This window comes from Schistocerca serialis, chromosome 3 (assembly GCF_023864345.2).
Source record: "Schistocerca serialis cubense isolate TAMUIC-IGC-003099 chromosome 3, iqSchSeri2.2, whole genome shotgun sequence".
Taxonomy (NCBI): domain Eukaryota; kingdom Metazoa; phylum Arthropoda; class Insecta; order Orthoptera; family Acrididae; genus Schistocerca; species Schistocerca serialis.
This window is the reverse complement of record NC_064640.1, coordinates 883,334,476-883,350,804: the sequence shown is the minus strand read 5'-3', so window position 1 is coordinate 883,350,804 and position 16,329 is coordinate 883,334,476. Positions and strand designations below refer to the sequence as shown.

Genomic DNA, 16,329 nt, shown 5'->3' with positions numbered 1-16,329 from the left:
TGCAAGGTGTAAAAATTGTTAAGTTTGGTTGCTACAAAAAAATGACAATCTCAACTGATAACTCGGCAGACTACGCGTATCTCCTTTGAAAACTGGTTGTTTTATAGCCTACACCATTACTACATATTCTAGAAGATATTCTAGAAGTTTTTAATGGGTCAGATATCAAATTAGTAAACTTCAAAAATAATAAGAAACATGAAAAACAGGGACGATTGATGACACATCAAAATAACGGCAGGACAGTAAAACTTAAATATTTTACAAAGATTTTTTAGAAGATTCCAATTTTAATTTCGGTTCTCAAACAGTATTCATTTATGGTGAAAATGCCGCTACCTAGTAGCTAGTTTGTATGTCATTTCTTAGAATCTGTTACCAGGAGATAAATTACTACAACATTCTCAACTCGAGACTTCCGATCTTAACTTTCTTTCTAAAGTCGATTTTGTAATTGAAATATATCGAAAACACATCAAATGACAGCTATGGTATAGTTGACTGGTTTCGTATAAATGCAGTAGACCTCTTTGGTGTAGCCTGTGTAGTGTTTTGTTTGTTGTGCACATGTTTTTTTCAAAAAATTGTATACACTATAAACAAGGGGTTTAATTTAAAATGGACTATATTAGACCTTTAGAACTGCAGCAATTGTTGGAGTACTTTTCAAAAAATACGTACCGTGCAAGGGAATCGGATCCGAAGGTGAGAAAGTTTAGTTTTCTTCTAGTCAAACTGGCTGTGTTTGTTGTCGTATTGCAAAAATCTGATAATTATAGAGAGCTATGCAGAGTTTTGTGATTTTTGAGATGGAGCTAACAGAATCGTACCGTAAAGTACGAGTGTATATGTAACTTAAGATTTATTTTTTCGTGGTAGGCATTATTTTTGTGTCCTGTGTGTGAAACAGTATGGTTCCCTTAAGTTTCTGCACTGTGTACTTGATGGTTTTGTTTGTTATGTCGGAAGATGGGGAAGGATGCAGATATGACCGTCATCTGATAGCACTGGTGAAGCGAATAAAAGAATTAGTTGGGGAGCACCAACCCGGTTATCCCTATTCTTATTGTGACAGAAAAATTCTGTACAATTCATTCACACTATATTAGGAGATAAAGACGTGGAAACTATGTGGCTGCCATTTTTATTAACACACAATTATTTCTCCACGTATTGAGAGAGACGTCAGGGGCATTTGAGCAGAATGTCACAAATGCACAAAACACTTTTTTATGACAAGTTTCGTGATTCTTAACACATGGTCTTTGCCATTCTCAACACATTGTCTTTGAAGTAAAAATTAATAAAATTCAACTCGTCAAAACGCTTGTTAATAAACTCATTATTGTTCATGATATGTCAACGTACAATTTTATTTGGGTACGTGATGTGTCAAAAGTTGTTTTTCTTAGAAGGACGAAAGTAGTCGCATTTAGTATGGTTTGGATATGCAGGATTTCGTTGTACCTTTAGCCTACTAAATTTCATAGACGGAAAAATCAGTGGTGTACTAATGTAACTAGATTAGTGATAACTAGGTACATGCTAGATGATGGACAATTGTCCCCTATTGTTTTTCGTATATCTTTCTTTCATCCCTATATATTCAGTCTCTTCCAAACCCCCCCCCCCCCCCCTTTCTTTTCCTCCCTCTGACTCAGTACCACAGAACACTTTTTCAATAGTTGCATTAACTAGTTTACAGTTGTGAAATATATATATTTGTGTATGTGTCTAAATGTACGGATGTATGGTTATGCCTTACTGTAATGTACCATTATGAGTGACACATACATGGCAATTAATAGTATTGAACCATTTTTGGGTTAGAATGTGGTGTTGGACACCCTACCTCCCACCCCAGTGACGTCTTGGTTGTGGTGACAGACTTATCTGTAGTACATCAAACGTTAATGCTAAGTTTAAAAGTGACAGTTTGTTTGGGAGTTTTTGGAGCCAGCGAATATTAAAGCCAAATAAATATTGTGGTAACAAAACACTACTGCCATTTGCAATCCCCTAGCCAGCCACTGTGGCTGAGCGGTTCTAGGCACCATGCGGCTGCTATGGTCACATGTTCGCATCCTGCCTTGGACATGGATGTGTGTGATGTCCTTAGGCTAGCTAGTAGTTCTAAGTCAAGGGGACTGGTTACCTCAGATGTTAAGTCTCATAGTGCTTAGAGCCATTTGGACCACTTTTTGCAATCCCCTGTCCATTTTGCTGACCAATGTCATGATTGTTTGCTCTCCAATTCAAGCGTGGATATTTCCCTCCCCTTCATCCCTTTCATTGTCTATGCCTGGACATCTTTGCATTTTTGAGCTAGGCTAGTTTGAATTCTTAGAATGAAGTGTTTGTGATATTGTGCAAATTGGCAAACAATCAGTGCATGTTTAGTTGATCAGCATTGTAGAAGCCATAAGTTAAATGCTCAGTCCCACATGGGATTTTACAATAATGGTTGACAGAAATTTATTGCTTTGAGTGTGATGAGAATGTTTGTATCACATTGAAGTGTACAAAATCAGTTTATGGATGGACCTATCTTTTTTTTTTTTGTAACTACACTGTATGTATTCATTGGTGTGGGCAGTGGTGATTTAATAAGAGGCTGTGCACAGCAATAGTTCATTCTGCTGCAGCCTTGTCTGCAGGACTGGCCACAGACTTGATGGAGTTGTCAGATGGAGATAAATCCATTGTGTGACCATTGTGACACCTCCCTACGGTCAGTGTGTTTGCAGTCACCAATGAGACAGAAAATGCTAGATTTTGTGTAGGTCTCTTTGAGAATCTGGAAAAAATTGAAAGGAAAAAATAGAAAGCTACTGTGTAGGAGAAAATTTTATAACTTGGGTCTTCACGCACATTGTGGTAGTAGACTTCATGTATCACAGTGCTGTTGAGCATTAATTGTTTCACCACATCAGATTGATTGTGCCATAAAATGTTCTATCTGTATATGATCTCATGGGCTTACACACAAAATATGCTGCAGCTTGCAGTCATAAATAAAGAGGGCAGAAGGAATGAGAGTTAGTTAAACATTTAGTAAGATGCTCATTGAACATATGGAATTCTTATAGAGTATTTGTGTTGTTTTCAGGTATCACCATTGTCTAGAATATGATTTGAGTTACCTTATTGCTGATATTTCTGATTGTTTGGGTCAGCCACACACAGTTTTCGAACTGCTTTGTTTGATCAACATAATTAAGCCTGTATGAATTTTGTACTTATATTAAGGCCACTGGAAGTTTTCTCACAGCATTTAAATTATGTGACATGAAAAGTAAATGATTAAAATATCTTCAGAAAATAAAACTTATCCCATAGTCTGAAATCTAAATTTATATTTTACTTTATTGTTGTAAGTATTGTGATGTAGACATTGATGACTGGAAGGGAGGCCAACAGATGAGGGCTAATTACACTTGGCATTGACGATTATTTAAGTTAAATGTGCACTGACCCTGAATGTTTGCATTTTACATCAGGTGAGATGCCTCGGCTATTCTTACACAGGCAATCATTTAATCTAAAGACAGTAATATAGATCTGTGGTTAATACATTGTACTGCTATTTTGCAGGGGAAGTCCTCATATTTACATCTGGCCACCCTGATAATAGGTTTTTCCGTGTTTGACCTAAATCACTAAGAGTAAATTATTTCAAGCTCTTGTACTCCCTAGAATGAAAGGATGTAAAAGGCCCATTATATGACATGAGACATCCACGTTTTATTCGCATGCACAACTAGATCATGTCCTCAAGGTTTTTTTGCACAACTAGATCATGTCCTCAAGGTTTTTTTTTTTTTTTTTTTTTTTTTTTTTTTTTTTTTTTTTTTTTTTTGTGGTATCCTTACTTGTATTTTTTGCATCAATGGCTGTATCTATATACACATTTTATTGCTGTGTTACAAAATGCAGAAACTTGACTTTTGAGATCTTCCCTGCCCAAAACACACCTATTCCTTTGGAGGCCCTATAATTTTTTGTCTTTTATTTTGATAATGTTTTGATATTTGTGTTATTAGTGACATCACCCATGAGCCAATTTACAAGATTAGTCAGTCACCATATTGAAATGTCATTGGTCTATTGGCATGGTATTATGTCATCCGCTAATCCTGGTGTACTCTATGTGTTTAGGATAAGATTTTAAAAATCTATTTGTATTATTTGTAGTGTACCTGTAGCAGTATTGCTAAATTCAGTGGTTGTTGAGTCCCACTTGTAGAATATCGTCTGTCTAAGGTGTTCTCAGAGTTAAAGTCCACTTGTCCACTGTGAGTCAGTGTATGGAATATTAGAGATCATTAGCTTCTCGCCAGTGCTTTTACATTTTTACACCAATATTCTTTCCTGTTATGATCTGAAACTGAATCTAGTGTCTGTACATAAACTTTCATTAGAACACCTTACCCATTCTTTTAATAGTGCTTTATGACATGCACAGTATTTCCAATTAATTGTTTTTTTACCTGAAATGTCTTTAGTGCTAAACAATTTTTCTTAAAGATTCTCTTTATTTCTGTTGCTAGCACTGAGAGGCAAATAGAAATTGATGGCATATTAACACCAAAATTTAATTTATTCTACATGTAGTTTACAAATTAGAGACAAGTGAAAACTTCAACTCACATGGAGGCTTACCTTATGGAGTCCTCAGATTGTATGTGGTAGAAACCGTAGAAGACTTTTAGTAGTAACATATCTTTAAAACTATCATCTGCACAGTATTGTAGCTCTAGGATTTTTTTTAAATTTCATCTATGCATCACAATGTGGATGAGAATTAGATGGAATTGTCACATTATTTAGTACATGATATTGCCATATTTGCCTCCAGAGGGCATGCTGCTGTACTGTACAGTTAAATCATGATGGCATTCTGTCAGGAAAATATTCTACAGGTGAAGTTGTCCCCCATGCGGATCTTAGGACAGGAACTACTCAGGAGGATGTTGTCATCAAGAAGAACAAAACTGTCATTTTGCAGTTTGGAGCATGGAATGCTAGACCTCTTAGTCATGTACGCACATCAAAAAAAAGTTTTGCATTGCTTTGGTTCCCAGAACTCCTGGAGATATATGTTGAATGTGTATATTGTATCACAGACACAGTCCCTTTGACTATTCAGAGATGTCACTAAACCCGCCCAAAGCTGTAAACAACCATGCATAAGCAGCGCCTATTAGACCGAGGGGGTCCAACAGCTAATCAGTTCCAGTAATTCCACCAGTTGTTGAATGTGTATATTGTATCACAGACACAGTCCCTTTGACTATTCAGAGATGTCACTAAACCCGCCCAAAGCTGTAAACAACCATGCATAAGCAGCGCCTATTAGACCGAGGGGGTCCAACAGCTAATCAGTTCCAGTAATTCCACCAGGAAGGAGGTACAAAGCTCATATTGTCTGTAGTTCAACCATGGCTAGACAGCCAATACCATGGTTTGATCGTGTCTGCAATGTTACTTTGTGCCAGGAAGGGCTCTCAACAAGGGAAGTGTCCATGCGTCTCAGAGTGAACCAAAGTGACGTTGTTCGGACATGGAGGAGATACAAAGAGACAAGAACTGTCAATGTCGTGCCTCGCTCGGGCCGCCCAAGGACTACTACTGCAGTGGATGAGGGTCGACAGAAGCGTCCGATCCCACGCGTCGCCTTTGACCCGTGACGTAAGGGTGTTGTCGTGTGTGACGTCATGATGGCGCAGAGTTTGGTTTGTGAGTGTGGCGTGTTTGTAGATGTCGTTGTGTTGTGGTTTGTTGTGCTCTCTGGTGGTATGTTCAGGGTTTTCGTTTGTGTGGTGTAATGGGCTCAGTTTGCTTTTGCTCATTATCCAGAATTGTTTGAGTGTTGGCTGTGTTTGTAGTGGAATTCGTTTCAGTGAGTTAACAATTTTTTGTGAATGTTAATTTAGTGTTGTTCGCTATACATCATGTGGTAATTTTAGTAAAATAAATCGGTTGTTGTTTTTGTTCAGGAATGGATATGACGGATAAAATTAACAGTGTGCAGGCCAAGGGAAGTGTTTGATCCTAATTTATGGGATCGGGAGCTGCTGTTGAGCTATATAGGTCAAGGGAAGTGTCAGATTCCAGATGATATTGTGTTTAGTGGTATTTGGGGAGTTTTGTGATTTCGGTTTTTTTCGTCGTTTTGTGTGGTTTTGTATGGGGGTGGGTGTCTAAATGTGTTTATATTTAGTTTGCCCCCACCCAAAAACACCCCATTTCCCGCGTTTGTCCCGTTAGTGCCATTAGGCTTTTAGTGGAAAGTTTCTGTGTTTGTTTTTCGATGTATTTTCGTCCTCATAATGTATACATACCGACTTTATATGCGCCATATTGGAATCGTGGTTTATGGTCATTTCCGCCATATTTGTGACGTCATGGGTCAAAGCAGACGGGCCAGGATCGGACGCTTCCGTATTTCTGTGGATGACCACTACCTAGGTATTATGGCTTGGAAGAACCCCGACAGCAATGACACCTTGTTGAATATTGCTTTTCGTGCAGCCACAGACCGTCGTGTTACAACTAAAACTGTGCGCAATAGTCTGCATTTTGTGCGACTTCGCTCCCGACGTTCGTGGCAAGGTCCATCTTTGCAACCACGACACCATGCAGCGTGGTACAGGTGGGCCCAACAACGTGCTGAATGGACCGTTCAGGATTGGCATCACGTTCTCTTCACTGGTGAGTGTCACATATGGCTTCAACCAGATAATCGTCAGAGACCCGATCATGCAGAATGCCTTAGACGCACTGTCCAGTGAGTGCAGCAGGCTGGGGGTTATGTGCTGTTTTGGGGTGGCATTATGTGGGGGCCAACGTATGCCGCTGGTGGGCATGGAAGGCACTGTAACGGCAGTAAGTTATGTGAATGCCATCCTCCGACTGATAGCGCAACCATATCGGCAGCATATTGGCGAGGCATTTGTCCTCGTGGATGACAATTCGTGGCCCCATGATGCACGTCTTGTGAATGACTTCCTTCAGGATAACGATATCGCTCGACTAGAGTGGCCAGCATTTTCTCCAGATGTGAACCCTATCAAACATGCCTAGGATAGAATGAGAAGGGCTGTTTATGGATGACGTGACCCACCAACCACTCTGAGTGATGTACACCGTTGAGGATTGGGACAATCTGGGCCAACAGAGCCTTGATGAACATGTGGATAGTGTGCCACGACGAGTACAGGCATTCATCAATGCAAGAGGACGTGCTACTGGGTATTAGAGGTACTGGTGTGTACAGCAATCTGGTCCACCACCTCGGAAGGTCTCACTACATGGTGATAAAACATGCAACGTGTGGTTTCCATGAGCAATAAAAATGATGGAAATGATGTTTATGTTAATCTCTATTCCAATTTTCTGTACAGGTTCCGGAACTCTTGGAACCTAGGTGATGCAAAACTTTTTTTGATGTGTGTAGATAGGTTAGAGATTTTAAAAAGGAGATGGATAGGTTGAAGTTGGATATAATGAGAATTAGTGAATTGGGTACCTTGGAAGGGCATGACTTCTGGTCAGGTTAGTGCAAGGTTATAAACACAAAATCAGGTAGAGATAATACAGGAGTAAGTCTGATAATGTGTAAGAAAACAGAACTTTACGTAAGCTGCTATGGAGACTATAATGAATGCATTATTGTACCCAAGTTAGACACAAAGCTAACAGCCACTATGGTTGTACACGTTTATTAGCCTAATAGCTCCGCGGATGATAAAGAGATTGACAGAATGTATGGTGAGGTAAAGAAAATTATTCAGCCATTTAAAGGAGATGAAAATTTAATTATGATGGGTGATTAGAATTTGGTAGTAGGAAAAGGAAGAGCTGGAAAAATAGTAGTCGAACATGAACAGCAAGAAAAGAATGAAAGCAGAAGCCACGTAGTAGAATTTTACTTGGTGTAAGAATAATGTAAGAATGTTGTATATGTGAAGGAGACCTAGGGACACTGGAAAGTTTCAAATTTATTATATGAAGGTGTGCTGAAAAGTAATGCTTCCAAAATTTTTAATGTGAAAACTTTTAAAACTTTTTCAATGAAACAAACATTATTAATAGTCTATGTCTCTGTTCTTCATGTCTACATATTTGCAGTTCCGTTCCACTAGAGATATCCAAATTGTGGCACATAACATGGCGGTGTGTAACCTAACTATGTAAGTGCAAGAGAAACAGTGTGCAGTAATCAAGTTTCAAATTTTAACAGTTCGTCCACACATGGAGCATCCTCTCCTCCAGCATACCAATGCCAGACCACCTTCGAGCAAACACTGCGACCTCTGCAACAATCTGATGCCTTGGGTTAACTGTCATCGATCATCCTCCACACAGTCCCAACTTGGTCCCATCCAATTTTTATCTGTTTCCTAAACTTATGGAACACCTTCGAGGACCTCAATTTGATAGTGATGAAATGGTGCAGGCAGAGGTGACTTTATGGCTCTGTCAACAAAGTCAAGTGACAGTATCAACAAACTGGTCTCTCATTGGGAGAAATGTATTCATTGCCAGGGCGACTGGTGAGAAATAAATATGAAGGCATGAAGAATAATGATGCAGAATATTAATAACAGATGTTCCATTTAAAAAGCTTTAAGAGTTTCCACATAGAATAACTGTATGCATTACTTTTCAGCATGCCCTCACAAAAGGTAGGAAAGAGTTTTCAAAATCAGCTGTGACAAAACTGCTCTACCTTGTGTGCAAGATAATATGACACAAGATATGTGCAAGATATATGCCAAACTAATACGGGCTCCTTGATGAAAAAGAATTGTGGGAGGGCAGGGGGTGGGGAACAGGAATGACAAAGATAGACCTCTCGGAAAGATTTGTCCAGTTTTACATTGAAACTTGTGTGACTAACACATCTAGATGAATTGAGGAAGCTGGTGTAGGGAAGACTTCTTTGTATTACTTTACAAGAAACCAATTTTAAAATGCCTGCCTATTAGGTTGCTATAACATATTTACCTTCACTGGTAACACGGTTCTCTTCATCAGACTAGATAAAGTGTGAGGAGGCACAGTATTGTTGTAGGGCTCCATGATGACTTTCCATCTTCATAAGACGTTACACATCAAATTATTCCTTTAGATAATTAATTTGTCATTGTTCTCTCTGGGTGAAAACCCGAAGATGTGTAAGTGAAACTTTTTAAAAAGTGTAATATGTAGTTGAGTCAGATTTAGAAATAAGCATGATGGTGGTGGGGCATTTGCTCATTGGTAAGCATTTAGTAAGAAAATGGTAGAATTGTTCAGCAAGAACTGATCCAGTCATTGCGGGTTGGAAATGGGTGCACTGAATGCAGAGTCAAAGTATGCCCATATGTTGCAGTGGCTTGAGCACCTGTGATGTCACAGCAGCTTGAGTATATAAGGGGATACCAACAGCCACTACATAACTGTCAAGCAGCGCTCAATCGAAAACCAGTTGACATGGTTGGAAGCCTGAGGACGTTTTATTCAAATTAGTGTATCAGTTGAGCAGATTGGCAACAAATGAACAACATTCCACCCCACCCAGTATATCATAGTGGGCTGTCTATAGCAGTCTGTGTTAGGATTGTTTATTAATCATGCACTTGAGCCCTAATAGAGGCTAGTGTGAAGAGTGGAGCAACTATACTCTACCTCTCATATAGACTGCAGCTCCCAGAGAAGTGCAGTAATTGAAGTAGCAATTGAAATTGCTTTATAAAGTAAAAGACCAGTGTAATGGCATATCTACTTATACCATAGATGCCAGTTTGCGTAAAAAGTATGAAGTTAAAAATATGTTGGGCAATGATGGTTGTTCAACCTCACAACTGCAGATTTCCCCCCTTCCCTCCCCCCACCTCTCGCCTCTGTGATTAGAAATGGAATTGAAATGCTAATGTTTCATAAACCCTGTGTGTGTGTGTGTGTGTGTGTGTGTGTGTGTGTGAGTGATTAAAGTGCAGGAGACTCGTCAAATTTGTAGTACAACTTCACCACTATTAGAGAACAGCTCACATTAATAACAGTATCATGATGATGATGATGATCAATACAGTTTTGTCAAAGGAAAAAATCTAATACTAACTTACACTTTGCTCAAATTATCAGTTTATCCTCCAATAATTCTTCCACCAAATAGTAGCATTTCTCTCGCAAAATGTCCTGCAGCCTTAATTTTAAGTGATCAGGCTTTATATTTAAAGGTATGCTTTTGCCTGTTAATTTAGTATGTAGTTTCATCACCACATACTGGGCAGACTGTGAATATATTTCAAGTACTGTGCGGGAAGCATAAATTCTTTCATTCTCTTGTTGTCTGTGTGCATAAAATGATTCTCATCAAATAATTTTTCTCTGGTGTATACTAACCTTAAAATTTCATAAATGTAAAAGGGAGGGAATAGTTAGGATTTGTTTTTACCAAAGTAATGGTTGGCAAAATTCATCTTGCTGTGCAGTACACATGTATCTGACAATTTTCTCCTATAGCTCCATTATCCAAGACACTATTTGAACTTCTCCTGAAAACTAAACCATACCTAATGACAAGATTCAACGTAACAGTGATATGGAATTTTTCGTGTGCTTACATCAATAGCATTTGCCGGTATCTGCATTCCAAATGCAAAACTCCTTAATTTATTTGATAGGAACTCAGCATATGTAACCCTGATTTAGTTCTTTTCCATATTTATTCCAAGGAATTTACCTATGACAACTTCTCCCATAGGTTGGTTGATATGCTGTATTTTAAGCTCCACACGTTTTGGTTGTTTGGGTTTAGTCACTGGCTGGTGTGCTGTGAGGTTCCCATTCAAACCTGACCACCAACAGTCATTTGTTATTTAGCTATTTATCATGTATGGAAAGTTCTTGAAATTTCTTATGTTTATGATGTTTCTATATTCTGGAATATTTGAAGTCTGTATAAATAGCAGCAATCTCCAGCCAGGAGTTCAGTTCTTTTCTGGCCGTATGTGCTTTTAGTACTAAATGTTGTAGTTCACTGATGAGCCCACTTTTGTATTTGGACTTGGGTGTGGTTATGACATGACATTGTCTTGTGGAGTTGCTGAGTACTTCAAAACATCTACATAACCGTGGCTCCAATTAGGCTATGTAAAAGGCGTCGCCTACATGGACAGGAACTGGTGTTCAAACTGTACATTGTTCCCAAAGCCCGTATACTCAGGATACCACAGGATTCTGAAACAGCAACAAGTCAGCTGCAAATCGGGCATCAGTCTGTGTTTTCCAGAGACACTGGCCAGGATTCGACGAAATGGCTAAAAAGATATGACTGAGTCACCAAGTATAATAGGTGGAGTGGCACTATGTGTTTGGAAAATATGTGCATTTACTTGGACAGCACATACCAGCATTGGTTAGAGGAATCTAGCTAGCTGGGACAAGTTCCAAGCCACACTGAAGAAAACATTTGGTGATGACAATCAACAGTAAATTAGAGTAGCAGAACAACACTTGCAGAATGGGACTCAACATTACAGGAAAATGATACAGATATACATACAGAATATTTTGGCCCTGTGCCACATTGTGAATCCAGATGTGAGAGAAGCAAACAGTCTCATACTTGACGAAAGGGGTTGCTGAAGACATGTACCAAGCTCTTCTGGTAAATGATGTCATAACAGCTGAGGAATTGATTAAGTGGTGCCAGTGCATTGGGAAACTGTAACATAAAAGAGTGACAAATGAAGTATTGTTGACACACAAATGTGGTCCCTATGGCAGTTGTGGTAGACCACCATGAACTCGATAGGTTGTAAGAGAAAATGTACAACACTTTTATGGCAACTAGAACTGTTGGACTGAGGAAGCGAGAGGTAGCAGCCATAACTGTCAGTGCCATACATCAGGAAGTAATAGAAGTAGTGCGTCGATCTTTAGCACCAATCTCTATCACCAGTAGAACATGCCAGGAAGATTGGACGTGGCTAACTCTGTCTCGTGTTACAGTCATCAAACAACAACATAGAACCTAGCCATGTAGGTTGAATCAACTCCACAAAGTATAATGCCACACACAAGGAGAGACATGTAGAGGATAGAGGACAATACGCTAATGCATTTCCATTGTGGCCATCCTAGACACATATATGCTAAGATGCTATCTGTTCTTTCGGACATGTCAGATACCATCGGTGACTATGCAGCTCATTAGAATGATATTACAGTGAAATGAACACCCTTAGCTGCTTCATGGCACGAAAGTCAGAGAAATGAATCTGTCCGGGCAGTAGCCGACTTGGGCCAACTTTTTGTAGTGTTAAATGTTTATCATTGTTAGCTAAAGAAGAAATCATTTTGAGGCACTGAGCACCCTGTGTGGTGATATCTGATTGTGGAAAAGTTTTCCAGTGGAGACTAGTATTGGAGGTGATATCGTGTTGCGACATGTTCTGCAGGATAACTACTACATGGTACCACAAATGAATGGTCCCACAGAACGCTTTAGTAAGATGTTGACAGATATGCTCTCGGCATACATTGGTGTTTGACAGAGATTTGGGTACTATACTGAACATCATCACATTTGTGTACAACACAGTGAGGCAAAACACCACAGGCTTCATTGCATTTTTTCTGCTCCACAGTTGCGAGGCTGAAATGACAAAAGATACACTGTTCCCGTTTCAACTAGATGATACTCAGGATAACTATGTGAAACACATCCACATCATCACTAAGACTGAAGGAAGGCAGCTTGCTTGCATACAGACCATGAATGCCCAGCCGAACGACCGAGAGTGCTGCGGTGTCAAACATTGGCCAATGGGATACTGCCCAGGATACTTGGTATGAATTTTTATGCCTGCATGGAAAGTGGGACTGTTGGACAAATTACTAAAGTGCTGTTTTGAGCTGTACCATGTCCTCCATTTTATATCAGATGTCACATATGAAATCAAGGATTATGACCCTTCATCAAGAAGAAAAGCACAGAGACATCACCCACACCCTCACAGTCTTGTGATCATGTAATCCTCTAGTGGAATTGCGGCAGTTTTTCCCACCACCTGGCTGAGCTATGGCAGCTGTTAAGCTTTACACCTGCTTTCTGCATTGCCCTCCAGGAAACCTGGTTCCCGGCAATGCGGACACCTGTCTTCCACAGTTGTAAGGGATATTACACGAACTGTAGCGACTATAATTGAGTGTCAGCTGGAATTTGTGTTTATGTCCTAAACTCAGTCTGTAGTGAACAGTACCCCTTCAAACCCCTCTTGAAGCTGTGGCGGTCAGAATACAGACGACACGGGAAATAACTGTCTGCAGTGTATATCTTCCTCCAGGTGGTGCAGTACCCCTGAATGTATTAGCTGCACTGATTTATCAACCCCCTAAACCTTTCCTACTTTTGGGAGATTTTAACAGGCATAACTCCGTGTGGGGTGGCGCCATGCTTATTGGCCAAGGCAGGGAGGTCGAAAATTCACTGTCACAACTCGACCTCGACCTCTGCCTCTTAAATACGGGTGCCCCCACATATTTCAGTGTGGCACATGGCACATATTCGGCCATTGATCTCGCAGTTTGCAGTCCTGGTCTTCTCTCATGTATCCACTGGAGAGCACATGATGACCTGTGTGGTAGTGACCACTTCCCCATCTTCCTGTCACTCCCACGGCGTCATGCCCATGGATGCCTACCCAGATGGGCTTTAAACAAGGCAGACTGGGAAGCCTTCACCTCCAGCATCACCGCTGAATCTCTCCCACATGGTGCCATCACTGTTGTCGTTGAGCAGGTCACTACAACTATCGTTTCTGCGTCAGAAAACGCGATCCCTCATTCTTTAAGTGAGCCCCCCCCCCCCCCTCTCCAATTCCCCGTGAAAGACAGTCCTTTGGTGGTAGCTGAAAGTTGCTGAGGCAATTAAAGAGCATTGGCGAGCTCTACAGCTACATAAGTGGCACCCTTCCCTAGAGCACCTAATAGCCTTTAAGCTGCTCCCTGCCTGCGTTCACCAGCTTATAAAATGATGCAAACAGGAGTGTTGGGAGAGGTACGTGTCAACCATTGTGTGCCATACGTCACCTTCCCAAGTCTGGACAAAGATCAGATATCATTTTTGGTACCAGACTCCAACGAGTGTCCCTGTCAGTAACATCAATGGCATATTATCTACCGACGCAAACGCGATTACTGAGCACTTTTCTGAGCACTATGCTCAAGCCTCTGTGTCAGAGAACTACCTCCCAGCCTTTCGCACCTTCAAATGGTGGATGGATAGGTAAGTCCTCTCATTCACTACATGCCACAGTGAACCCTATAAGGTCCCATTTACAGAGTGGGAGCTCCTCAGCGTCCTTGCACATTGCCCTGACACAGCTCCTGGGCCAGATCGGGTCCACAGTCAGATTATTAAACGTCTTTTGTCTGACTACAAGTGACATCTCCTCGTCATCTTCAACTGGATCTGGTGTGATGGAGTCTTTCCATCACAATGGCGGGAGAGCACAATCATTCCAATGCTCAAACCCAGTAAAAACCCACTTGATATGGATAGCTACTGGCCCATCAGCCTCACCAACTTTCTTTGTAAGCTGCTGGAACGTATGGTGTGTTAGTGATTAGGTTGTGTCCTGGAGTCACGTGGCCTACTGGCTCCATGTCAGGGCGGCTTCCTCCAGGGTCGCTCTACCACTGATAATTTTGTGTCCCTCAAGTCTGCCATCCGAACAGCCTTCTCCAGATGCCAACATCTAGTTGCCGTCTTTTTTGACTTAAGTAAAGCATACGGCACGACGTGGCAACATCATATCCTTGCCATATTGTGTGAGTGAGGTCTCCGGGGCCTGCTCCTGACTTTTATCCAAAACTTCCTGTCGCTCCGTACTTTCTGTGTCCAAGTCAGTGCCTCCCTTAGTCCCGCCCCCCTCCCCCCTATTCAGGAGAATGGTGTTCCGCAGGGCTCCGTATTGAGTGTGTGACTATTTCTAGGGGCTATTAACGGTCTAGCAACAGCTGTAGGGCCGTCGGTCTCACCTTCTCTGTATGCATCCGATTTCTGCATTTTGTACTGCGCTTCCAGTACTGGTGTTGCTGAGCAGTGCCTACAGGGAGCCATTCACAAGGCGCAGTCGTGAATGGGCTCTAGCCCACAGCTTCCAATTTTCAGCCGCGAAGTCGTGTGTCATGCATTTGTGTCGACATCACACTGTTCGTCCAGAACCAGAACATTACCTTAATGACGATCCACTCACTGTTGTGGAGACATATTAGGACTGGTTATCGACGCCCGATTGACTTTGCTACCTCACGTTTGTCTGCTTAAGCAGAAGTGCTTGCAGCACCTCAATGACCTCTGCTGCCTGAGCAACACCAATTGGGGTGCAGATCTCTCTACACTGCTGCAACTCTACAGAGCCCTTGTTCAATCCCACCTTGACTATTGAGTCTGGTTTACGGTTCAATGGCACCCTCAGAGTTGCGTTTACTCGACCCACTGCACCACTGTGGCATTCGCGTAGCGACGGGAGCTTTTAAAACGAGTTCGGTGACCAGTGTCCTAGTGGAGGCCAGAGTCCCTCCATTGAAGGTTAGGCGTGCACAACTGCTCACCAGTTACGTTGCACACATTTGTAGTTCTCCTGTGCATCCAAATTACCGTCTCCTTTTCTCAACCATGGCGTTTCATCTTCCCCATCGGCAGCCCAGGTCAGGGCGTACGATTTTAGTTTGCGTCCGGTCCCTTTGGTTTGAACTGGAGTCCTTCCCGTTACCACCCCTCCTTGAGGTCCATTCACGTACACTTCGATGGTGTACACGTAGGCCGCAGATTATTCTGGACCTTTCGCGTGGCCCTAAGGACTCCGTTAACCCTGCGGCTCTCAATTATAACTTCCTCTCGATTCTCAACATGTACCGGGGCCATGAAGTGGTTTACACCAATGGCTAGATGGCTGATGATCACGTAGGCTTTGCATGTGTTCATGGAGGACATATTGAACAGCACTCCTTGCCAGACGGCTGCAGTGTTTCCACTGCAAGCTGGCAGCCATATCTCATGTTCTTGAGCATGTCTGCTCATGCCCTGGCGAGTCATTTCTCCTGTGTACTGACTCCGTGAGCAGTCTGCAAGCTATCAACCAGTGCTGCCCTCACCATCCTTTGATAGCGTCCATTCAAGAGTCCATCTATGCCCTGAAACGGTCCCATTGTTCAGTGGTGTTTGTGTGGACCCCAGGACACATCAGAATCCCAGGCAAGGAACTTGCCAACAGGCTGGCCAAACAGGCTATACGGAAACTGCTTCTGGAGATGGGCATCTCCGAAACT

General features: G+C 41.5%; 1 protein-coding gene across 2 annotated transcripts in view; it reads left to right on the top strand.

Annotated features, from left to right (window-relative positions):
• The first annotated feature begins 543 nt into the window (after window positions 1-543).
• Window positions 544-16,329, top strand: part of LOC126471111 (myotubularin-related protein 14) — a 150,443-nt gene continuing 134,657 nt past the window's right edge. The window contains exon 1 of one of the 2 annotated variants that reach the window (XM_050099192.1): window positions 544-705. In XM_050099192.1, the coding sequence (XP_049955149.1) occupies window positions 619-705 (87 nt within the window). In that variant the 5' untranslated portion in view covers window positions 544-618. Of the gene's footprint in view, window positions 706-12,709; window positions 12,844-16,329 lie in introns of those variants that run through there. The other variant, XM_050099193.1, reaches the window with a different exon arrangement.